The sequence below is a fragment of the Siniperca chuatsi genome, linkage group LG8 (genome assembly GCF_020085105.1).
Source record: "Siniperca chuatsi isolate FFG_IHB_CAS linkage group LG8, ASM2008510v1, whole genome shotgun sequence".
Classification (NCBI taxonomy): Eukaryota; Metazoa; Chordata; class Actinopteri; order Centrarchiformes; family Sinipercidae; genus Siniperca; species Siniperca chuatsi.
The window spans coordinates 22,964,860-22,989,781 of NC_058049.1; the positions used below are offsets into that span (position 1 = coordinate 22,964,860).

Genomic DNA, 24,922 nt, shown 5'->3' on the forward strand with positions numbered 1-24,922 from the left:
CTATAATTGTGTACCTGCTACATTTGCATGGTATAAATCATCTGAATATGCAGTACACCAAAACTGTGTTGATGATTCAGCAGGGTTTGGATCAGATCCCTCCGTCCTTCCTCTCGCCTCTGCCCTGTCGAGAAGACAGACAGCTGTAAACAGATCTGATGCAACCTCACCGAGGTGTTTCAGCTGCAGCTCTGCGGGTCATGAGGTGTGTGTGCATGTGAGACGCAGATAAACAGGCGTGGTGTCAGGTGTCTTGTGACTTGATTCTTTTGTTTATACAGTCATAAAACACACTTGTACAATCTCTCTGTGTTTTCCCGTTTCTCGCTATCCTGCTCTACCTATAACCTTATTTCACCCATAATAAATGCCCCTTTTCCCTTCACTATGATTACGTCGTTATACTTTCTGTTGCTTCAACAAAATTTGCATGAATTAAAATATTGAGACAAAACTTTTGCATTTTTGTATCCACTCTGTCCCTATCCATTTGAAAGATCATTGGGGTTAAATTAAAAAGTGACATAGGTAAATGCTGTGAAATGATGCTGAGACTATTGAATGAACCAACTGGTAGCAACAACAGGACTAATGGACACCTTTGCTCGACTTGAGACTAATTTAACTACATATTAACTGGATGGCCTGATGTTGGCAGAAGATCACGTCCGGGTCTCTAAACAACACTTTCAAGTTGCATCACTTTCCCAGCACTAAAGCAAGCTGTCCAGGGTGTTTCCACTGCACACATCCTCTTTGAGTGGCAGTGCTGTGGACTGATCTATGCATCAGTTTCTAAAGATAAGTCATATTAATTTTTGTTTTGAGGGTTTCGCACAATTGCAGTTGATGTTGGTCACAATGACAATGATACTGTCTGTTGTATGTATGTCAGTCTCCGAGGCAAAATGTGGTCCCGGAGACACCTGCCGTAGTGGGAACTACCACAGAAGTGGTTTTGAGTACTTTGCCAGGTGTTTATATGTCTGTGGACCCATTTTATCAACGCGATAGTGTCACAACCGTGCAAGATGCAGTCACGAAACTTTACAGGCGTCAGGATCAAAATGAAGGCCGAGTTCAAAGGTGGGTGTGGTCCGACCGGTGAGTACTGAGTCCTCATGTAATAATGTAGTGATGACGTCAACATGTTGACGGGTGTTGTGGCTGGTGTGATCCCATCGCAAGACGGTCTCTAGTTGGAAATGTTTGCACTTAGGAACATGTTTACTGCAGACAACTATTCACCTACCACACATTTCACAACTCGGCTCCTTTGCACATCTGATGCATGTAGGTCATATTTTACAATTGTTTTACCTAAGAAAATATTTTATATCTTGTGAAAGTTAACTGTACGTAATATTTGAACATTGGGTTAAGGGGTTAGTGGTGGTGCTCTGGTACAGTGTGCTGGATGCTGCCACCCTTAATGCCTACGCCAACTTCACTGCACAACACTCTGATTACATGGGTGGTGTGACCAATGCACGGCGGCTATTCATCAAGGAGCTGGGCAAAGAGATTGCCATGCCACATATGAGGAGGCGCATCGAGGGCACGCGCCACCTCCAAAAGTATATTACAGAGGCAATGGGAAGATGTGGGATTAAAAAAAAACAAACGCAGCCACAGGAAGTGAAGAGGAAGAGGTGCAAGATCTTCCCCGCTGCCAATGATAGAAAGGTCAGCAGCTGGTGTTCCCAGTGCACCAAGCCTGTGTGCAAGGAGCACAAACATGTAGTGAGGCACTGAGATGGCAATTTGCACTGTACCCATCAGTTTTGTTTTCTTTTATCCGGTCACATTCACCACAGGTCACTACAGTTACACTACATATACATACTACAGTTCAATATCATTGTTATCGGTTATCAGTGATATGTGTATGTTATGTGTGACAAAGTGACAAATAAACATATTTCAAGTATTAAATGTGTTATTGTTTGGTCCAAAACTAAAATGTTTTGTTCATAAAGTAAGAGGAAAATTGAAAATAATGATTTGTGGTAATCAAACACAGTATCAGTGAATACCTAGAATATTAAATTATGAAATAAACTGATTTCAAAAGACATAGCCATACATGAAGTAACATAGGAAGTGAATATGGGCCATTTTTGACCCATGTTGTGCGTTTGAAGGGGTTTGGATAGCTTGTGCATGGCTATTATATGTGAGGTTGCAACGGTATGAGTTTCATCGTACGATAACTGTATATGTATATGGTATTACACAATTATTATTATCAGTTACAATGACAATTACAGGAATGAAAACAGAAGGGTTTATTTTAATTTCACAAAATATTATGTCCTGACAGACATGAAACTTGATATAAACTTAAAATGCTCCCCGAAACCAGCGCTGCTCTCCTGGGACATGCTGTAAAGCGTCAGCAGAGGTGTTGCATACTCCACCACACACTCATGGGCCTGTTTACACACACACACACACACACACACACACACACACACACACACACACACACATTAACAAAACAGACACCCAGAGATAGATACAGGACACATGGACAAATAATCCTTTAAAAGCTTGTGGAACTCTGGCACCAGAAATGTTTAATTACCATGTTTTACAGATAGATGGTGCTGTTACTGTGCTTTACTAGATTAGTTCTCCACAGGTGAATTCTCAGGTTTAGCCAGGAGGTGGTACTCATGCTGTGCTATGGAAGGAAACAGCATGATGGAGGTGATGTACTATGCTAGAAGTGAGTATTTTATTTTTGTATCTCAAAGTACAAATCATCTCTGCGGAAACGGCATCACAAGTCTCAGTATTTCTTTTATAGTCTCAAAATATGTTTAAGACAAGAGACTTTAATGTCGGTTTAATGTTTAGAGTGGAAATAAATTCAGATTCAATAAATCTACCAATAACGCTAGCGGTCTTAGCAGGATAGCAGTCAGGGTTCAGTCCAATCACGCATATTAGTTTGAACATCAGGCTCAGACCATTTTTCTCAGTTTTCATCATCAATGGAAGAAGTACTCATCTTTTACATAACATTGATTAATACAGTAATATCTAACAAAGTTTGCTAACATTAGCTACTATTAGCCACCATAAGCTACCGCTTATAACAGACCCAGTGAGGTTGTATCGACAAAATCCCTGAGTGTACTGAATTGAGCAAGGGTGTGTTTTATTGCTCATGAATTCAACTTTTCATTTGTAAAAGGAAGAATGTGTTATTCATTCTTTCAAAAGTTACACAGTCTCGCTTTAAAGTATCAAACGTAATTAGTTAGTAGTAGTTCACTGTCATTTTTCAATCAAAAACTAAACCTTCTCTGGTTGCAGCTTCTCCAATGTAAGTCCTCCGTTTTATATCATTGTAAAATGAATGTCTTTGGGTTTCAGACTGCTGGTCGGTCAAAACAGTATATGTGAGGTTGCAACGGTATGAGTTTCATCGTACGATAACTGTATATGTATATGGTATTACACAATTATTATTATCAGTTACAATGACAATTACAGGAATGAAAACAGAAGGGTTTATTTTAATTTCACAAAATATTATGTCCTGACAGACATGAAACTTGATATAAACTTGAAATGTGTTTTTTTAATGACACTAATGCGGTAGAATTCAGTAGATAAGTAAATGTTCATGGTATGATAAGCATCAATTTTCATACCACGGTACACTGCAACCCTATGTGTGTGTGTGTGTGTGTATTCATGTGTTTATATTTTTCCATAATAATGGTCGGTGTTCTCAACAGGTTCCTTTAGAGGCTGAGGTTCCTCCAGGCTATACATGAGCGTGGGCTCCCTGCTCATTGGCTCAGGGTGGTGCCAGTCCCTGTCTATGGCACTTGAAATTTGCACCAACGGGTCCACCATCTTGGCGAAGTTTGTGCCAACAGGCGCACCATCTCCATCATCAGGTGGGGTGAGGTAGAACTCCTCTTTCTCCTGCTGCTGCAGGTGTCTGAGGATGGCCTTGGACAGGAAGTGAGGGTCGTCTTCATTCTCATCTAGCAGAAGAAGAAAACATGATCAATGTTTGTTTGAGCATCCTGCCTCTAATCATTGTCTGTCGTTAAGACAGTAATAATCTAACAACTTTGTTAAAATCACATGGTGGAGTATTTATGCTATGAAACTGGGTTTCTTACTGTCAATACAAAGATGAAATGTCCACGAGGGCAGAGATAACTGGACCAAAGCTAGAAAAGCTCCCAACACTGATACTCTGACCTTCATCCTTTATTTCAGTTATATGCTGTGTGGCATAAAGCCGCTGAGCATCAACAAAACCTTTTTTAAAAACATATATTGCAAAAGAAACCATAAATACACAAATCCTGATTGTCACACCTTGTGGAGAAGCGGATAAGCTAAAAGCTGAAATCCCCCTAAAAGCAGTCTGTCTGAAGCCGTGAGATGTGCATAAAGTTTACTCACACACACAGACACACGCTTCCTACCATTGAGCAGGATGAGTTTGTAGTGGTTGCGACACTCCAGCGAGCGCTCCAGTATGTCCTGCAGGGTCCTGTAGAACAGCAGAACCTGCTGTCTGCGCTCAGGCTCCCCGAAACCAGCGCTGCTCTCCTGGGACATGCTGTAAAGCGTCAGCAGAGGCGTTGCATACTCCACCACACACTCATGGGCCTGTTTACACACACGCACACACACACACACACACATTAACAAAACAGACACCCAGAGATAGATACAGGACACATGGACAAATAATCCTTTAAAAGCTTGTGGAACTCTGGAACCAGAAATGTTTAATTACCATGTTTTACAGATAGATGGTGCTGTTACTGTGCTTTACTAGATTAGTTCTCCACAGGTGAATTCTCAGGTTTAGCCAGGAGGTGGTACTCATGCTGTGCTATGGAAGGGAAACAGCATGATGGAGGTGATGTACTATGCTAGAAGTGAGTATTTTATTTTTGTATCTCAAAGTACAAATCATCTCTGCGGAAACGGCATCACAAGTCTCAGTATTTCTTTTATAGTCTCAAAATATGTTTAAGACAAGAGACTTTAATGTCGGTTTAATGTTTAGAGTGGAAATAAATTCAGATTCAATAAATCTACCAATAACGCTAGCGGTCTTAACAGGATAGCAGTCAGGGTTCAGTCCAATCACGCATATTAGTTTGAACATCAGGCTCAGACCATTTTTCTCAGTTTTCATCATCAATGGAAGAAGTACTCATCTTTTACATAACATTGATTAATACAGTAATATCTAACAAAGTTTGCTAACATTAGCTACTATTAGCCACCATAAGCTATTTGTTTTATTGCTCATGAATTCAACTTTTCATTTGTAAAAGGAAGAATGTGTTATTCATTCTTTCAAAAGTTACACAGTCTCGCTTTAAAGTATCAAACGTAATTAGTTAGTAGTAGTTCACTGTCATTTTTCAATCAAAAACTAAACCTTCTCTGGTTGCAGCTTCTCCAATGTAAGTCCTGTAAGTTTTATATCATTGTAAAATGAATGTCTTTGGGTTTCAGACTGCTGGTCGGTCAAAACATGACATTTGAAGATGTCACCTTTGACTCTGAGATGCTGTGATGGACGGTTATCACTATTTTCTGACATTTTATAGACTGAGAAATTACTTGGATAATTAAGAAAATGGTCATCAGATTAATCTACAATGAAAATAAACATTAGTTGCAGCCCTAATTTATAGGATGGTCACATGTTTTGTGTGTAAAATCTTAATTGTAACCATAGCTGTCAGACAAATGTAAAGTAAAAAGTACAATATTTACCTCTGAAATGTAGTGGAGTAGAAGTATAAAGTATCTTAAAATGGAAATACTCAAGTAAAATACAAGTACCTCAAAATTATACTTAAGTACAGTACTGGAGTAAATTTCAAAGTCAAACATTCATCATCACCTTATTCTGCATAATGACTATAAAATACAACCACAACATCATTCAGATAATCACTTGATATAAGTGATATAATTGGTGGCTATTTCTGGTCTCACATGAAACTCAGGATGCTGTCATGCAGTCCAAACTTCCTTTCCCTTGAGTACAATCAGTGTTAGATTTGCTACATCAAACATATTGACGTGCTATCTTGAAATATTGAAAAAAATATATATACAGAAACAGGCCCTTGAGTCTGTCACTTCACTGTGACTCTCTCTCTGTCACATTTTAGCTGTGCAGTCTTTACAAATCTGATCAAAGGAGAAAATGTCAGCACGCTAAAAGTCTTTCAGCTCACACTGGCAAACAGAAGACAGACACTGAGTTGAATTAGAGCACAAGTAGCTCAGAGGTATTCAGACTGCAGGTTCTCTGATTACCTTATTTAATGTTGACTGAATATTTTTGCTGTGCAACTGAGATACATCTGTTACTGAGTATCTGCTTAAAATGTGATAGGTAACTTCATCAGTTAGCAATCCAATTTAATCTATAACTTAAGATAATAAAGTGATACAGGTCTGAGATAGACTGGAGATCTGTTTCCTTGCCTTTTGCTCAATGAATGCTGGGATATTTTTCAGCCACCTTTGACTCTAAAAAGCACAGAGAATGGATGGATGGCATACAGCTATTATTTCAACATGTGTGAAAGCACTTTGCTGTATGTGTTCTTACTATCTATATTCTGGTATCATCTAAATCTACATGCATTATAATGTGTAACTATTATTTTACATCCCCGCCCACCTTCCCATGCTCGTTCAGTACTGTGTAGACGCTGTGCTTGTAGACCCGCCGCCGGACTCCTGCCCTGTCAATCTCAGTGTTGGGGAGGTTGTCATAGAAACGGATGTTGTTGTCCTCATCCTCCAGCTTGTGAGAGATGTTGGCATTGAGAGGTATGAGGATGAGGAGCTTCCTGGAGCCACGACCGCAGAAGGGGCTGCTGATGTGATGGGTGGCACGAAATGCTGCGATGGAAGCCTCCAAATCTGAATGGACACACACAGAAACACCCACACATTCATTCATATCTCTAGAATCACTAGAATGCAGTGCATTCAGTATCACCAAAGATTAATATTTGATGGGGGTGTAGCATACATAGCAGCTTAAAGGTTATCTTAAAACAGGCATATACAGTATATCCAAAATTGATTATATTGTACAAGTAAAGTCCACAAACTGGTATTCAAAAGGCCAGTGTGTAATTTGAAATAAAAGGAGGACAAAACAAATGGACATGGTGTGTGTGTGTGTGTGTGTGTTTTGCTGTTACTGACGCGGCAGCACCAGTCGCAGATAGCCCAGGTAGAAGGACCACGCCAGGCCGTGGGCGACGTTCATCTTCCTCCCCTCGCAGATGTCTGACACCTCCACCTCTGACGGACCCTGCACACCAAACACAGAATCGGCTCGAAGAATGTCACAACACCTCACCTCTGCTCATGAGCCGCCTGACACCTTTCGGAAGGTGTCAGGCAAAAGAAAAGGGCATACCTGCACCCAAGCTGCCCTTTTCTATGTAGGATGAATATATTTTTGGATAGAATTCAGTGCAAAAGCAGGGGACAGAGACAGCTACACCCAAGCTTGAGCTGGATTTGAATCTATAATGCTGCCAGTTTCTTTAAGGAGTCTGAGGGAACAGTGTGCTCAGAATTATAGAGCAATTCTTTGAGGCCAGTGTGGGTGCTATGGTCATTCTTGCTGATGAAGACATAATTTGAGCCTATTTTTACTCCAGAAATGCCATATCAATTACAATCAACTGATGCTTCAGGAAGTGTTCCTACATAGGGACTGTTCTGTCTAAAATGTAGTGCTCTTATGCTAAAAAATATAGTAAGCTCTCAGATGATGACCTTTCTGATAAAATCAATTATCTAAATTAATCAGGATTGTGAAGAGAGAGAAAGAGATTCCCTCTGTACAGTTTTTCCAGTTGTCACTTTTATTTGTAAATACATTGTTTTAAAGTATAGAAATCTTAGTGTAGTTTTGTTTAGTAGATTCACAGCTGATGGTTTTACTGTCTGACATCAAATGAAAGTTATCGTAGACTTGTGCCATGAGTTTTATCTTGCCCGTGCTGGCAACGTGCTAGTACGCTTCAAGGTTGAGTGCAGGATTTTTACATATAAATGAACGTCCGTTACATTCAAGCCCTTGCCAAACAAGTTCACACAATGCTGATTAAGCCTATCACCGCCATGTAAATCTCTCTGTATTTGGCAGTATACAGGAGTTTTTAAATCTGGGGCACGTTCAAACTGAAAACGTTGTGCAGCGAGCTTTGAGAAACGTTTTCTCTGTTTGGTAGGTGTGTCAGAGGTGTTACTCAATCAGCAGGAAAGTATATATAAACCCCGCCGTATTAAAAAGGCAGTGCGCTTGTGTACACAACATGGTGTTGAAGGCACAACCGTTTCCATTTAAATAAACGTCTTGCTACGTTTGATGGGGCTGAACAGCAGCAACCTCTGGGGCTGAAAAAACTGCCAAAAACTGCAGTTCCTCGAATGGCCACTTGAGACTGGCTCCAAAAGCGAGTCAATCCCTATTAACCCCCATGTTAAAATGCCCAACTTTACAGCAGAAATAAACATGTTTACAGCCTTGTACAAAAAACGGTTTTGGTCTCTAGCTAATTTCCCCGTTCATGACAACCGTGAGGGAGGTGAATTTTTTTTTTACAACTCACCCGTTTTATATTAAGGCTTAAAATTATGCATAATTAAGCACGTGGCCGCTTTGAGTGACAGGTGGGTGCCCTATCAGCTGGCTAGCCGCTAGGTGGTTCATCAACCAGGCTTCATTCGGCCCTCCTCAGCTCCACCTCTTTGCCCACCTTTGGATTAGCCGGAGTCAGGGACTCAAAGGAAGTTTAAACGAACATTATGTCAGGGTTAAGAAATTGTGTCAGAGGGCGCAGTAGATTTATGACGGCACAGCCTGATACCCACTGCAGGGCTGAGATGAGGTTTTGTACAAACACTGGTCTTCGAAGGTGAAGGTGGCTTTGAGTCTTCAAAAAAAAAAAATCTATCAGAACCATTTTCCTGGGGCAGTGACAGGCAGTGAAGCAGAAACTGAGTTACACGTGCTAAATGAGTTATATAGAGTATTTTCTGAAACATAATCCTTAAATTGGTTTCTAGAAGTTGCTAATGTATAAACAAGGTTGAGATGCTCCAAATGTCCACTCCTTCTAGCTACATTTAGCCTAACCTGTCATTTAGTCCTGTACTTATGAGAGATAATGGCATTTACAAAGCATGCTGTTGTGTTATAGATCTTTCAGGGTGATTGCCATGAGTCACAGTCAAAGGTTTATATTAATTTCTATATGAATGGAAACTAATGGCAGAAAGGACAGAAAAACACTAAAACTTGGAAATCTATCTGGACACTAGCATGGTCCTTTAAAGGTCCAGTGTGTAACATTTAGGAGGAGCTATTGGCAGAAATTGAATATAATATTCATATGTATGTTTTCATTAGTGTATAATCACCTGAAAATAAGAATCGTTGTGTTTTCATAACCTTAGAATATTTTTAGAACGTTTTTATCTACTCAGCGGGTCCCCTTCCACGGAGGTCGCCATGTTGCACTGCTATGTTTCTACAGTAGCCCAGAACGGACAAACCAATAACTGGCTCTAGATAGGGCCTTGTAATGTTCAAAGGATAGCTTTTTTGTTTTTGTACTGCAGTGGAAGAGAAAGACAGATACCCCAGAAAAACAAAGACAGTGGTGCTCGTGTGTCAGGTGTGGACCTCACCAGGACTCCCAGGCTTTTGAACAGCGCGTAAAGAACCGAGGCCAGGATGAGGAGTTTCCAGCACTGACTTTTGTGTGGCAGAGGATGACCGGCCAGGTAGAGCATAAGGCCTGCCAGCCCTGCAGCCAGCAGGGTCTTTCCCCCAAAACCACAGGCTGGCAGCACATGGCTCAGCAGCCCTCGGCCTCGATACCTGGTAAAAACAGATAAGGAAAGAGGGTACTGTGTCACTGTTGTGCTAGTGGATGCTCAGTTTAGCATTTTAACATCAATGAAACATTTAATTAATTTAGAAAGACTGACATTATTACTATAAACATACTGTTGCTGAGATTAATGTTGACCTCTACTTGCCTCTACATGCTTATATAAGGGGCAGCAAAGAGCAAGAAGTAACATGTCATGTGAGACAGGAAGCAGCTGGAGAATCTGGCCTAAATTTAGAATAGAAATGTAAGCACTAACTATACCATTGTATACCACAGAAGCATGTGTCTCATTTGTTTATGACAAATATACCAAGGTATCCCATTTTATTATTCAATATATTGTTGACATATTGATGGTTAAAATTGACACATATTGCATGTACTTAAACTTGCATTAGCTGGTTATTTTTGGCCTCTTTGGGGCAGTGCAATAATCATTAAAAATTATCACCTTATTAAGTTGATAGCAGCAGCAGCTTATTTACGCATAGAGCAGAGACGGACCAATATTAAAATTCATTTGGAGTCGTGTTTGTGTCCATATGACTAATGGCAGTCCAATGTTCACTCTTCTTTTAGTTCTGTTTTGGTCTCCACCAACTCCTCACATGAATATCTGGCTCTTTAGCTGCTTAATGCATCACTATGTTCATTAGCTAGTTGCTAACTTTGTCTGTCTGTTGTTTGGTGCTGAACAGGTAGTGCACAGTGGGGTTTTTTAAAAGTTTTTCACCAAAAACAACTGCCTACTGTGGCTGGAAACGGTGAGAGTGAATCAACACAGTAAAGTTGGCTGTAAAACCAAAACAATGAGCTGAAAGATGCTAAAACACTCTGTAGAGCTGAGAGGAACTGCAGAGTCAGATGAGAATTCTGTGTGTTTGTCACTATGAGTTAAAGGTGGGGTACACGTCTTTTTGCCATATTCAGCGAATATCTCCTCACGGTCCGCTAGCTGTCCATTCAGTGTGTGCGCTGAAAAAAACCCCTGTGTTTGTACACAGCCCTGGCTCTGTAAATGAGAACTAAACAAAGTGGCTCGGACTGACACAACACTATTCCAGCCATTCCAGCCATGATCTGTGTGTCAGGTAACGTTAAATGTCTTTCCCACGGACATTCAGCTTACTTTCTAGATTGCCAAGATATGCTGTTGTTGTGATGTTAGCTATAGTAGCAGGAGAGTTGTGAGTATCGCTGTCTGGAGCTGGTGTGCTGGTTCTGGGAAACCGTCCTGTCCTCTCTGGCTGTTAGCTTCGCAGCAGCAACTGTAGCGACAGTTTGCTAACCCACAACCTAGCTAAGCTAACCCACAACCTAGCTAATGTTAGCTATATGAATTGCTGTGTCGTTGTTCACTCTATATCATGGTATTTGTCATGGTATTGGATTTCTCCAGAATGGCATACCCCACCTTTAATATAAAAATATTGATGAGAGCAGCTTTAAACAATGCTAAAAGAAAGGCACACTAAAGTACTACACAGACCGCAAGCACTGAAATTCAAAATTTTGCCCAGATTTCTTTTTCTTTTCAAAATCTAAATACAAAAACACTCTCGACCACTCTGTCTCTCATCATACTCTAACTGATTGTAACACACACAACCCCACGTTTTCTCTCACCTTGTGTTTGAATGGTACAGCATCTCCTCTGCTAGCAGACAGAGCCCGTGCAGTAGAGGGCCAAGGGTCAAGGTGAGTATTACCATGGCAACCCAACCAAATAACCTTTCAGGAGACAGAAACATGATGCCTCCTATTGTTATGGCAGCCAGCGACGCAGCACACACCTTAGGCAAAGTCCCACGAGGCCGAGGGATGAGAGCATCCTGATCTTGGAGGCACTGCATCTGTCTGGGAACATTCATCCAGTGCTGTCAGGGAGCGCTTTTATAAAACCAGATGTATCGATCTATCAATGCGTAGGGCCAGTTCACCCAGAAAACTGTTCAAAGCCATTTTAATGAAGTCTAAACTATGTGCTAAAGTGAGAAATATGGCTGTTTTTAATGTTTCCTGTAAACTTCATTTCAGACATTCAAGGTTCTCACCTAACAGCAAAATATTGCATAAAAATCATCATTTAGCTTTTATAAACCTCAAAAGACATCATCATCATCCTCAGCTGTCACATACTGTAAGAGCTTGTATCTAACGACAAAATATGTTCACTGCAGTCAATAACTATAAACACATCAAGCCAAAAATGTGGGATTCGAATTTCTACGGGGAGGTGCTGAGCCTTTAAAGTGTAAATATATTCTAAATTGCACAGGGTTTCTCTACTCTCCGTGGGCTGAAATTTGCACGTTGCACATCTGGCTCAGTGACGTCAGTGTGTTTTTTTCCATCACCTGTTAATAGAAACACAGGCGCTGTGACATCAATGACAGGTGTGGCAAGACACGCAATATGTGGGAAAGTTTCAATGTACAGAAGACAAATGCCAGTGATTCACTTTAATCTATCTTTGAAACGCTTTCGGTGATTTTTAGATGTCACTTGGAAACCAAAGCTGTGTCTAAGGTCTGGAACTGTTATAGTGGCCAGCATGTGTTAGTACTCTGGAGCTTATTTATCAAACATGTACAACTAAAATCATATTTCCTATAGACTCCAACAAGACATGTTGTAAGGCATATCTATGCAGTTTCTGACTCCTTCAAACATTTGATAAACTATAAACGCACAGTAAAACCAGAAGCTTGTCCCTCTAGAGTCTGAATGAGTATGCCTGTGCATTTGTATGCATGTGTATACATTTGTGTTTAAGTGTGTATGTGTGTTTATGATAATGTTACTGTATAAAAATAACTGTATCAAAGACAAATTTTGACTTTTGTGAAAACAAATTGTCTATGCTTAAATTATTTGAATACAGTTTATTCAAAGCTGTAATTAGTAGGTGTGTGTTTTCTGCCCATCTATAGTAACATCTTACAAGTTACACAATTAAATCCATTCCAAAGTGTATTCCAGTACAACCATGATGAATAGAGCCACAATGAGGTAAATGTCCCATTAAAGTTCAGGCCTCTCTCCAAAGTTACTCCCCCAAAACACATTTTCATGTGCAATGAGTGCACGGGAAGGATGCGCTCAGGTAGGCGGGTAGGTAGGCTTATTATAGGATTATGACAGCCACAGATAACGGCTTTTTTTCTTTTTTCCCCCCCAGAGCATTTGATTTGTTGATTGCTGTCAGGATGTAAAGAGAACTTACCTATCCTAGCTTTAAGTGGCACATATACTGTACACTAGTTGGCATTGACTATATTTGAAATAGACAGTTCAATATGAAGCAATAAGGTTTTAAAGGAAGTTCCTTTTTTACTACAAACACACAACCTGATCTCTGAGTGATGATGCCTAATTCCACTGTGCCCAGGAGGGAAAAAGTCTAATCTAGCAGGGGACAGTTAGTCCAACTACATCAGAAGTGCATTTTAAAACTAGACAAGAGAAAGAAATGTATATAGGGACTCACCTTGGTGTGTTTGCTGTGATCCAGATAAGAGAGATTTCCTTTGTCTTCTATGTTCTTTCTGCCTCTCCTTTTTCTCCACCCCTTTAGTCACATCCAACACTTTCAGTTTCGATTTCAATTAAATTTGCTCTGCCTTTACCCGAACAATAACACCCAAACATTGAGGTAAAGAGAGGGCGAGAAACAAAGAGAGAGAGTGGGAGGAACAGATGAATAGAAAGAGCAATAGATTATGAAAGAAGAAGTTCTCATTACAAAACCAGATTTTTTTGTACTTTCAAGTGGCAAGTTTGCTTCCAGTTAACTGTTGCCATTTATTTCATAATAGAATAGATGCATTTATGGTCATTTTGCGCCCCCTTTGTTGAGTCATTTGGATATCAAAAGCTGCATTTCCACTGCAGGAACATTCCCCAGGGACTAGGAACCTTCGGAGGAACTTTTAGACCAGGGTCTGAATTAAGTTCCAGGGACCGGTCGAGCTCCGACCGGTGGAGCAGAAAGTGGTTTGACCGTCTGGATCGATGCGTTGCTGGGTCACAGGCCGGCCTTCTCTGGCGCAGCGGCTCAGCTACTGTGCTGTTGGAAGCCGTGGTGGAAGACACGGAAACGGATGACCAGTCAGTTGGATGATGCTTGTTAAATGACATAACGTTAACTGTTGTCATGCCTGCTAAAGCCAACCGCTAAAGCTGACCGCTCATGGTTTAGAATCGTGGTGTTCGTTGAGGTAAGGGTGGCTAAATAGATCGTACAAGATGATATCTTGTTAATGTCGTCGCAGTGAGACACAAGTTTATTTTTTTTCAACAGGTTTTTCAGATGAAACGGGCGGGCGCACTGAACCGCAGGCTGCAGAGACTAGTGCGTTTACTCCTACGACCAACAGCAGCCCTCGTCCCATGCCTCCTGCTGAAGCACACAAACGCTGTATTTTACACATTTATATTTCTGCAGATAAATAAATAGTTGTGGAAACAAATATGTATATAGTGGCTCTATATATGTAAAAAGACATGTAATGCTTATGTTACCATATTCTAACATTTACAACGCTCTGAGGAAGCAGTGGCTCTCAATTTCACCATTATACACCAGTAAGCTCAGTATTTAAAACAGGTGAGAGTGCATAGGTTAAAATAAGGTCTGAGTTGCAGGTGATGTGTTTAATATTTTAAAACAATAGAGTTATGCAGCTGTGTGTTGGGTGTAACCTGATGGGTGTCATTTGCCTAATCTTCGCAGGTCTTCAGACCGCGGTGGAAACGCAGACAACAATGGGCTGAAGGAACTTTTTTGTTCCTTGAAAAGTAACTCCTGGGAATAAAAGTTCCGGATACTTTGGGTGGAAACGAGGCTAAAGTGGAAAAACTGCAATATACAGATGGGTAACAAATGTAAGTAAAAATCAAGTATTTTAGTGTAAGAATGTTAGGCCAACATGAGCCTTCAGAACAGCTTCAATGCTCTTTGTCATAGACTCCACAAGTCTCTGGAACTCTAAACATCAATCATACAAAAAATATTTCCTCGTGTTCCTCTTCATATTACCTCTTCATAACGAAAGAGAAAGTCACACACTCTCGCCACTGGCTTTTCCGGTAATGGATCTAATTATTAGAATCAAATTACATATTCAAATCTTCAAAATGACATAGCCCATGGATGAAGTAATATTTCTGACTCATCTGTGTGTTATGTTATCAAAGCTGTAACTACATCAGTGTTTCAAGAAGAATGCAAAATACAATACTCCAGCGGTTCCCAACCTGAGGGTCGGGACTCCAACAAATCAAATGAACGGGTCATATCCTGGGTAGGAACTTTTTTTTAAAAGTTATTCTGCCACACAAAATTATCCATATTTGTCTGACTTTATTTTAATTCATTTTTCTTTTCTTGTGAAATACTGGACAGCTTTACCTCTTCAGCCACCTAAAAAGTATCGGAATGAAATGGTCTGAGCAGGGAACATCACTCTATGTTTGAACTGCCCAGACATGCACACTGTGATAAGGTGTCGCAAGAAGAAATTGGTTGGTATTAAGGGATCACAAGCAAAAAAAGCTGGGAACCACTGGCTTACTGTGTTGGAAGAATGATATGTTTAAATATATTTAGGTACTGTATGTCTTCACTGACTAAGTTCTCCTCAGTTTGAACAAAGCACATTCTTCATATTGATTCACTCTGAGTATATATGATATGAATCATTCAGGTTATGCAAGCAAGTTCCTCTGTAATTTGGCAACTGTATAACAGATCTGGTCAGTTCGACTAGCTTCGATGAAGTGTTTCTCAGTATCAGGGTGGTTCTTTTGTATTGTGATTTGTGTGTGTGTCCATGCTCAGCGGTAAGGGAATAAAGACTCGGTATCCATACCAAAGGTTCATGCATATTTTATTCAAGAGTAAAAAAGTGGATCGTCCCATGGGGCATGCTTACAGTGTTAGTGACTGGGGAGTCAAAACAGAAAGAGAGCAGAAAGAGAGAGAGAGAGACTGAGAAACAGAGAGGAAGAGAGAGAGAGAGAGAGAGAGAGAAAGTAAGAACCGTGGCACAATTTCTATGGCACAGGGTCTCCCAGGGGGGTTCACCTCTCCCAAAGAAGCACAACAAGATCAACCAAGGAGCAACGCAACATGAAGAGCAACCAGCAGAGAGAGAGAGCTTAAATATTAAGAATAATGTCCATAATAAATAGAATCATAATAATCATAGAATCATAAATATCATCAAATAACAAGAGGAATCATCAAGAATTATGATCAGAGAGAGTACACTTTTTTCCTTTAAATTGTGACGGCAACACACCGGCTCTTCTGTTAAAATGTGTCTTGCTGCTTTTTGCTTTGAACAGCGCAAATTTGAACCATGCAATCATGCTTTTGGCTGCCTGAATGTCTGTGCCTCTGTATATAGTATGGTCATTCATCAATGCTCGTTTAATATTTGTTTATCGTTATTCATATTTATCATCCTGTACATCGACAAAGAAGAGAGAAGAGAACGTGGACTTGACACTTTGAATAGAAACGTACTGTCATTCTGTACAGCGTTGAAAGAAACCGGAAACACAGGTTGTGAAAAAGAAAGAAAACATGAAAAAAAAAACTAAACAAAATATAACACAAAATGAATACAAAAAATAAATTAAATTAACATTATGTACAAAATAAAGTACTCATTATTCCTCAGTTCATTTATATTATCCAGAAAAAACAAAAAAAAAAATTCCTACCATAGTGAAACACAGAGCACAAATATAATCTTCACATTATTATCAAAGAACTTAACTGTGCATGCACTGATGCGTTAATATAAATGCTTTACAAAGAGCTTTTCTTCTGACTTCTGGTTGTCGTGGCTGCTGTCTTTGCCAGAAGAGTCTGTTTCCTCCATGAAATATTATTTCTGGTTTTTAAGCCAGAGATTCCCGGCCATCACTGCTGTTTGGTAGCAGACAGCAACACGGGAAGAAAGAAGAAAGGAGGATGTAGAAAGAGACTGAATAGAGTATGACTTCACATTTCCACTCCCCCCCCTGGCTGCCTCACATTCATAAAGCATCCTACTTCCACTATACTGCATCTTGGATCAGATGTGCAATAAAACCTCTCTATGTAACCTATTTACACGCAACAGGTAGGGAGAAACACTTGCTTCAAATCTGATCTGGGCCCAGTTTCAAGCCTTTCCCGAGAGCTAACTGGCCTGGGACCAGAGTTTTTGGGGGGAATCTTCCACTTGACTTAAAGCGGAGGATGGGTGCAGTGTAGTGCTACAAAAGCAAACGGGAATTTCCTCCCAAGAAGAAAAGGAATGCGAGGGCTCAGATTAGACTGCAGCTGAGATTATCTCCACACATCTCTCGGCAACAGATAAACCACCGCACCACAGCCGCGAGATCTGCTCGTGTTTGCAAACGAACACACATTTTCAAATATAACTGCACGGACATTTACATGTTGAAGCATGTGCACGCACGCAGGCAGGCATATCCACAACCCTATAAAACCAACCAATCCAAAGTTTGGTTCGACTTCCTGTTTTGGGATGCAAACAGGAAAAAGATAATGCCCCAACCCCTGATCCCCCCCCCCGTGCAAACACTTGACCCCGCCCGACACAACACACACCACCGACACAGCCACGTCATGCTGACACTGTCAACCAACTGGGGATCCCCAACATACACTGTGAACAGCAGCTGCTCCTGTTTTGCATGGGGAGTGTTTTTGTTGTGGAGGTACATGGGAGTTGTAGTTCTCTAAATAGGGCTGATGAGTTCAGTGAAGAAACTCAGCCTTTGGTGGTAAAGTCCGGGTATGCTCATGCCTTTACGTACAGCTGAGGGCAACGGGAAAGGGGTAGGTAATCGTGTGTGTGTGTGAGTGTATGTGTGTGTGATGTTGTGTGTAGCCTATTCAGTGTATAAAATACTGTGTTTGTGTGTGTGATGCATTTTTCTTGTGTATATATGCCTATGTACACGAATCTATAAATATGGTACCATATCAGAGTTGTAACTGCAGGTATGTGTCTGGGCATGTGGGAGTGTATGTCCATCACTGTATATTGCTGTTGCTGTCGGTCCCATTGGGCTCTCCCATGTTCATGCGGCCCATCGACAGGCCCACACTGTTGACGGCGTCGCGACGTGGAGGCATCCTCTCGTTGATCCGATCCAGACCTTTGGCCTCCTCGAAACTGCTGATCCGATGCTGCGGGGAGAAGCCTCGGATGGCTGCGGAGACAGCACGCACGCACCCACCCACACACACACACACACACACACACACACACGTACATACATGCACACAGAATTAATATTTAACAAGACATTCAGTAGAATCTTGTGTATCCAAATCCCTAGGCGCTTTGAAGGAAATATTCAGAGCACCGAAATGGATTGAAATTCCAAACCACATTTTATTCATTTATGAAATGTGAATGTGCACAAATTTCCAAAGCATTCAGTCTGGTTTAATTCACCTTTTAAAAGATTTAATCTGAGCACACCAGCAAGGGCATTTCAATCATTTTGACCCTGATTGTGCTCCCTTTAGCAGAAGGCCATTTTGGGTTTGGATAAACAAGGTTCTGTCATCTATATAACAGGGTTCTTACGCCTATATCCACAAACATCAGCCAGTGTTCATCTGTTGTCTGAATGCTGAGCTAGGATTGGTTTGACCGCGTGGCTCACAGTGAACGTCAGTCAGTGTGACTTGGCCATTGATCCTAGATCAGTAGTCTGAGACACCTGGTAGATAAGTCAATATGAGACACAGAGTATGGAATAAAGCACAGCAGCACAGAAGTGGTCGTTTATAAGTCCTTAAAACATGTTTCGCCTCTTTGAAGAGTTTTTGACACTCAGCCATTTGTTTGAAACTATTTTTACTGGAGGTTACTACTTCCCCATAAACCTTTGTAACCTACAAGCAAAAGTAAAGGTAAAGATTTAGTAAGATTAGAGTAAAGTTTAGTTAGATTTTAGCAAATTTGTACATTTTTTGTGATAATGAACTTGACACAGCTTTCTCACAATTTCTCTTCCGCAACGTGCTGGTGATTTGATTTCTTAAAGGGGCACCGATTTTACACATGCAGGTCAGTTTACTAGTCATGGGGATGATGTCATCAGGGTTATCTCGGCTTGGGCTTGGACACTACAAATGTTTAAAGGAATAACATTCAACATTATTACGCTTATTTGCAGAGTTACAAGAGAAGATTGATACCTCTCGTGTTTTTTCGGTAAATATGAAGCAAGCGGCAGCAGGCTGTTAGCTAAGCTTAGCATAAATACTGGAAACGGGGACACAGCTCCAACTATTGGCACCGTCCAAAGTTGAAAAAAACTCCACCTACCAGCACCTCTGAAGCTCACAAATTAACACGTTGTATCATGATTGTACAGAGTGGTGCTTTTACAAAGTTGCATGCTGGAACTATTTCTTGGCACAGTGACTTCCCGTAAAACCACAACTTTTTACATTTCTGTTTGTGTACGGATTAAACAAACAACATACAAAATGTACAACTATTCCTTTAACGGAAATATGCTTTGCACAATATAGCATTTAAAAGACATTTACCAAGCAGGGAGGGTCTAACAAAAAGATGCTTTTGGTTGCATTATTGGAAATGTATAATCCAGCCTTTTTTGGAGCTTGACCCAAACTAGGGATTAAAAGTCAGGATATGTCCGGCTCTAATGCTTCAGTTTCAACTATTTAACAATTTTGTGAGTCTTGTGAGTCCCCCAATTTATGTAAGGACAATAATAAATTGCTGGAGTGCCCCTTTAAATTAGACTCTAAAAAGATCAAAGCAGATACCGATAACAAGTAGGGCCACCACTTGTAATGACGTGTGTCATCAAAATGAATTTCCCCAAAATGAGGAAAACCCCCTACAACGTGAAGCTTTGAGATCAGCTGTCTCTATGTCGACAGATGCTCCTGAACTGATAAGGAGGTCTTGTCTGGAGAGATCGCTGTCACTTTTAAACAACGGCTAGTGTCATATTGCCTTTGCACACATGCAGCTACTTACAAATATGCCACTGTGTTACACAGCGGACATCTAACACCCAGCTACAAATCATATTACATAACAGAAAAACATAACATAAGAGAGTCCCATAATTTATTTGCTTAAACAAATTATGGAAATGTATTTGCATAAACAAATTATGGACTGCAGTTCAGGTAAGCCAAAGACAGCACTGAAGGTACAAACACAAAAGACTACAGTCAATTAAACGTGCAGAGTAATAACTATGTGTATACACAGAATATAATACACCAAACACAAATACCATGACCACAATCTGTTCAGTTGCACAGAAGAACCTGGAAGATCTGCCCTGGCTTCAGTCAGTCAGTTTGAATTGTCCTTCCAAATATGAAATGTGTTTTAAGTTTGGAAATTCATTCTTAACCTTGGGAACACATATCTGTGGTAAAATATTCTAAACTCAGGGTTAACTTAGCTTTCCACAGAGATTTCAACCAAAGCCACATCACCTGTTATCACGTGACTGAAGTTCTGTACTTAGGTTGTGTGACCATTTGCTGAAGAAGTCCATGGGATATGGTTGAAAGCTCAGTGAAAAGCTGAGTTTTACCACAGATTACATTTTAAAGATTGGTTTGTAAAATGAATACAAATATTCCCTTAGCATTTTGCATGAATTTGTTTTCATCATCCCAGGTGACTCTTCTGCTGTAGCTTGTCGAGAAACAGATTGATTGCATGTTTATCTTCTACAGAACTACAGCACCTACTGTATGAAATATATAGAAAAGACTGTAACACACTGCAGACTATAGGGGGTCTGAGTGACCCTGCCCACCTTCACAACACCCACTCCCACCCACAGCCCTGCTCTTCTTGTGTGTGTAAGAAAAAGTTGTGTGTGATGTGCAGCGTGTGCTGGATTTGTTTAGGATGTAAATAAATGCTTGTGTGTGTATGTCTGTGTGTTGGGAGAGAAGGTGTAGTGGTGTTTCCTGTTTCCCAAGAAAAGGAAAGAGAAAAGTGTGTGTATGTTCTGTGTGTTTTGATGTGGTGGCTTCAGTGTGCGGTGGTTTTAGGCTTTGATGTGAGCGCTGATGTGGTTGGAAGAGCTCAGTGCATCGTGGGTAAGGAAAATCTATGACCTTATGAGCATGAGAGGCTGAGAGCGCAGCCATGCTGCACACACACACACTCACACACGCACACACACACATGTGCACACGTGTGCGCACACAGAACACGCACACACAGTGAAATGAGTGGGATTTTACCTTCAGCGTCCTTAACTGTCTCGATGGCTTCTATGGCCTCAATGGTAGCTGAAGGATGGGCAAAGAGAAGAGAAGAAGAGAAAGAAAGGAGGACAGGAAGAGAGAGAAGATGACAGAGAGAGAAGATGAAAGTACAAAGAAAGAATGAGGAGAAGAAGAAGAAAGGAGTAAAGGCTGAAACATGCTTTTGCGCAGTTGCGCGTAAAAACGTCATGGCTTAAGGAACCAAACAAGGGTGACCGTGGCTCACAGAGGAGCCTTCAAAATCTCAGCTAAATGTTGTCAAACAAACACTGGTCTGAAAAAGCTTAGCCAGTACTTGGGTTGGTCCAACATCAAACAACTATTTAACCCCAAAAGAATGCAAACAGAAACTGAAGCAGATCGCCCCCAAATATGATAAGGGGTGTCATGATGGCCTAGGGGCTAAGACACGTACCATGTAAACCTCTACTTCTCCAGTTCGAGTATGGCCGTGGACCTTTGTTGCACCCCTCTCTCCCCCTCCCCACATTTCCTGTCTGCCTCTCGACTAAACACTATGAGTGAAAGGCAAAAATGCCCCGGCCCCTAAAAGAAAACATGATAAGGACTTTTTTTTTACACATTCAGGTTTGGTAAATGCAATATAGTACCCTGTTGTACACATCAACGTTATGTGCAATTTGTGTTGGCAGACACCGATACGAGCATGATGCTTGCAAATTTGCAGACTCAGAGGCATGTTTCAGGCTTTAGTCATGTGAGGCCTTCAGAGCAGCACTGAGACCATGGCAGGTTCAGAGGGCACTTGGTGTTAGCAGTAGCTGGTGTTAGCTCACACTCACCTCACACACACCTATATGTCCTCTCGCTGTCTGTCTGGAAGTATCTATCTCTTTGCATTGCTGCCCCTTACTTTCTGTCATTCTACCACTCTCTTCCTCTCTCTCTCACACACACTCACACACACAACCAGCAGGCTGTTAGTATCCTCAGCGCTGGTGAGGTGAGGTGGAGAGAGTGAGCGAGTCAGTGAGGCAGAGGGATGAGAGGAGAACAACAGCAATAGAGGAGGAGAGGAGGAAGAAATCGGAGGATGGTCTAGAGCAGATATTTAAACTGTGTCTGTGTGTACTTGTGTGTGCTTTATTTGTGTTTTTAAAGGTGTGTCCGGGGTTAAGGCTGAGAGTGTGTTTGTGTGTGTGTGTGTGTGTGCGCGCGCGCGAGTGTGTGAAACTCTCACCGCTCTGCAGGGTCTGTTTGCCCCCAGACAGCACTCCGCTGGGCAGCATGCCCGTAGGGGTCAGTCCTTTCAGTGTCAACACGTTCTCACTCTCCTCCCTGAGAGACAGACAGAGACAGTGTGGATGTGTGTGTGTGTGTGTGTGTGTGTGGATAAAACGAGAGAGCAGGTGATAAAGAGAGAATTACACACTTCCCTTCACTGTGCACTTGCAAACTCACAAAAACATGCTTGTGGGTTAAAACATTGAACGCTGACAATCTAGTTATTGCTGATTCATTTCTGCAAAACTTAAAGGAAATGCAGCATTTATATGCATACTGTACACACACACACATACAGCATGTGCAACCAGAACTCGACCCACCGTAGTACAGAGAACATTTTAGCCATCTTCCCAATGGCTCGAATCTTGTTTTTGATCACCTCTTTTCTGGCTGCTGCTGCGCTGGCTGTGAAAGAGTCAAACACAAACACACAAAAAAAAAATTGTCAAAATATGTTTGTAATAACTGAAATATGTCAGTTATTTACTTATTTACACTAGCATAGGTTTGAATCACATTGCCTTGATGTCAGTGTTGAGTGTTTCTTACCATCGTAGATCTCCTCTCCATCGTTCATGAGTTCGTCGTCAGAGCAGATACTCAGGACATTGACCAGCATCTCAGTCACTGCAGGACAAACAGACAGACAGAGACACAAACTTATACACTTAAACAGGGACACAGGGGCACCCTGGTGGCCTAGGGGTTAAGACGCCAACCATGAATCGCAGTGTCCCTGGTTCGCAGCCAGCTGGTGACCCTTGTTGCATTCCCTATCTCTCTCTCCTGTCATCTCTCTACTGTTGCTGTCCAATAAAGGCATAAAATGCCTCAAATCTGACTAAACTCTGGTTACCCACAAGTCCCTAATCCGGTAAGTAGGGGTTGTACACCTTTTTAAGCTGATATAATTGCTATTTTTAGAGGATATTATAAAGTGGTACTAGAACCATATAAAGCACATAAAAGGATCTTCCTTTAAAACTAAGACATTTATAGAGATTATCCCTCATACTGCTTTTACTTTAATTGTGTTTGCTGATTGGTGTCCATAGTTTTTAAAAGAATACATTGGGTTATTCAACACTTTACCAAATGCAAATACTGGCAACAAAATCACTGATGTGTCCCTGGTAAAAATAACTTCCTGCTTTCACGGGAAGTGAAGATGGTTGCTGTGTAGACCTTAAACCTGACAGCTGCTCCTTCATAGCACTTTATATGGGATGAATTGCCTTCAAATGATATCCATCATAGCTAACTTTCTGTCTTTTGTGACTCTTTTGCTGCTTCACACTACACCAATCAAAAATGTTTCATAAAATCATGTCAGCCTAAAAAGCCGGATTCATCGTCCTTGAGCCCCTTCACAGCCCAGAGATCTGTCTGAGATGGGGTACAAAAAAATATATGAGTCTAAAAAAAAAAAAATGGATATGTGTGTGCATGTGATACCCTTTTCTCCCACGAAAGGCAGCGACCAGGTGAAGACGTCCATGAAGTTGGGCAGCCAGTAGGGATGAGGAGAGCAGTTGAACTGACGGATGTTCATCACATTGTTCTCATACTTAAGCACCGCCGCTGGACACACACACACACACACACACACACACACACACACACACACACACACACACACACACACACACACACACACACATATATTAGCCTTTTCCACTTTGGTCAGATAGTAACAATAATATTCCTTGAATATTAATAATCAAACATCATGTTATACATACAGTTATACTAAGAAGAAGAACATTATTTAGTTTAAAAATGTTCACTACATACGTATAGTATAGTCATGTTATCAAGTTCCTCAACAGATGTTTTCTGTTCCGGTTTAGTCTTGGATGAAGAATAGCATACTGTGTTCAGTCTAAATTAATTGCACCGCAGTGCTCACACTGTGTGTGCGTATTTGTGCATGTGTGTGTGTGTCAGACCTTTGTTGTTGTAGACATCCAGGTAGTTTGGAGCAGAGAAGATGGTGATGAGGGAGGGGAAACCTGTAGTCTGACTCTTCCTGTACATACGATACCTGAGGAAAGAGAAACAAACAAACCGCCCACGTTACAGCTACTCGAATAAAAAAAAACAAAAAAACACATTGTGGATGAAAACTGAGGATTTGCTTCAGAGGTCTTAAAACCAGACAGAGACTGGTTGAAGGCGAGACAGCCACGCATTTAAAAACAAATGAAGAAGGAATCTGTGTGGGCAAAATGACAAGGTAAAGTAAGAGTGCCACTGAGCAGGGTACTGAAAGCCTGAGTGAAGCTGCCAGCACAAAGTTAACATTTTGAATTTTAGGCCCAGATGTAGTGACTTTGTCACAATAAAAACAAGTTTGGATGCAATTAGTTTCATTGCATGCAAACAACCTACTGAGATTAGACATGACATATTT

The 24,922-nt window shown here is 41.0% G+C and overlaps 2 protein-coding genes across 7 annotated transcripts in view; both read right to left on the reverse strand.

The window, feature by feature from the left end:
- Positions 1–3,507: 3,507 nt before the first annotated feature.
- sting1 (stimulator of interferon response cGAMP interactor 1) lies at positions 3,508–13,539 on the reverse strand. 2 transcript variants are annotated; one of them, XM_044204282.1, is made up of 7 exons: positions 13,435–13,539; positions 11,738–11,801; positions 9,736–9,928; positions 7,234–7,342; positions 6,698–6,942; positions 4,461–4,647; positions 3,508–4,007 (listed from the first exon to the last, which is right to left on the reverse strand). In XM_044204282.1, exons 2-7 carry the CDS (start codon positions 11,773–11,775, stop codon positions 3,715–3,717), a joined length of 1,065 nt encoding a protein of 354 aa, XP_044060217.1. In that variant the 5' UTR covers positions 11,776–11,801; positions 13,435–13,539; the 3' UTR covers positions 3,508–3,714. The 2 variants fall into 2 exon arrangements, with proteins under 2 accessions (XP_044060217.1, XP_044060216.1); XM_044204281.1 differs by having other exon boundaries at positions 11,571–11,801; positions 13,435–13,533.
- A 2,279-nt stretch (positions 13,540–15,818) lies between these two features.
- ppp3cb (protein phosphatase 3, catalytic subunit, beta isozyme) overlaps positions 15,819–24,922 on the reverse strand; it is a 32,310-nt gene continuing 23,206 nt past the window's right edge. For 4 of the 5 annotated variants that reach the window (XM_044204280.1, XM_044204277.1, XM_044204276.1 and 1 more), the window contains exons 8-14: positions 24,459–24,553; positions 23,965–24,090; positions 23,059–23,136; positions 22,830–22,914; positions 22,463–22,560; positions 21,238–21,285; positions 15,819–18,182 (exon numbers count right to left, since the gene is read on the reverse strand). In XM_044204280.1, coding sequence (XP_044060215.1) covers positions 18,004–18,182; positions 21,238–21,285; positions 22,463–22,560; positions 22,830–22,914; positions 23,059–23,136; positions 23,965–24,090; positions 24,459–24,553 — 709 coding nt within the window. In that variant the 3' untranslated portion in view covers positions 15,819–18,003. The remainder of the gene's footprint in view (positions 18,183–21,237; positions 21,286–22,462; positions 22,561–22,829; positions 22,915–23,058; positions 23,137–23,964; positions 24,091–24,458; positions 24,554–24,922) is intronic. The other variant, XM_044204279.1, reaches the window with a different exon arrangement.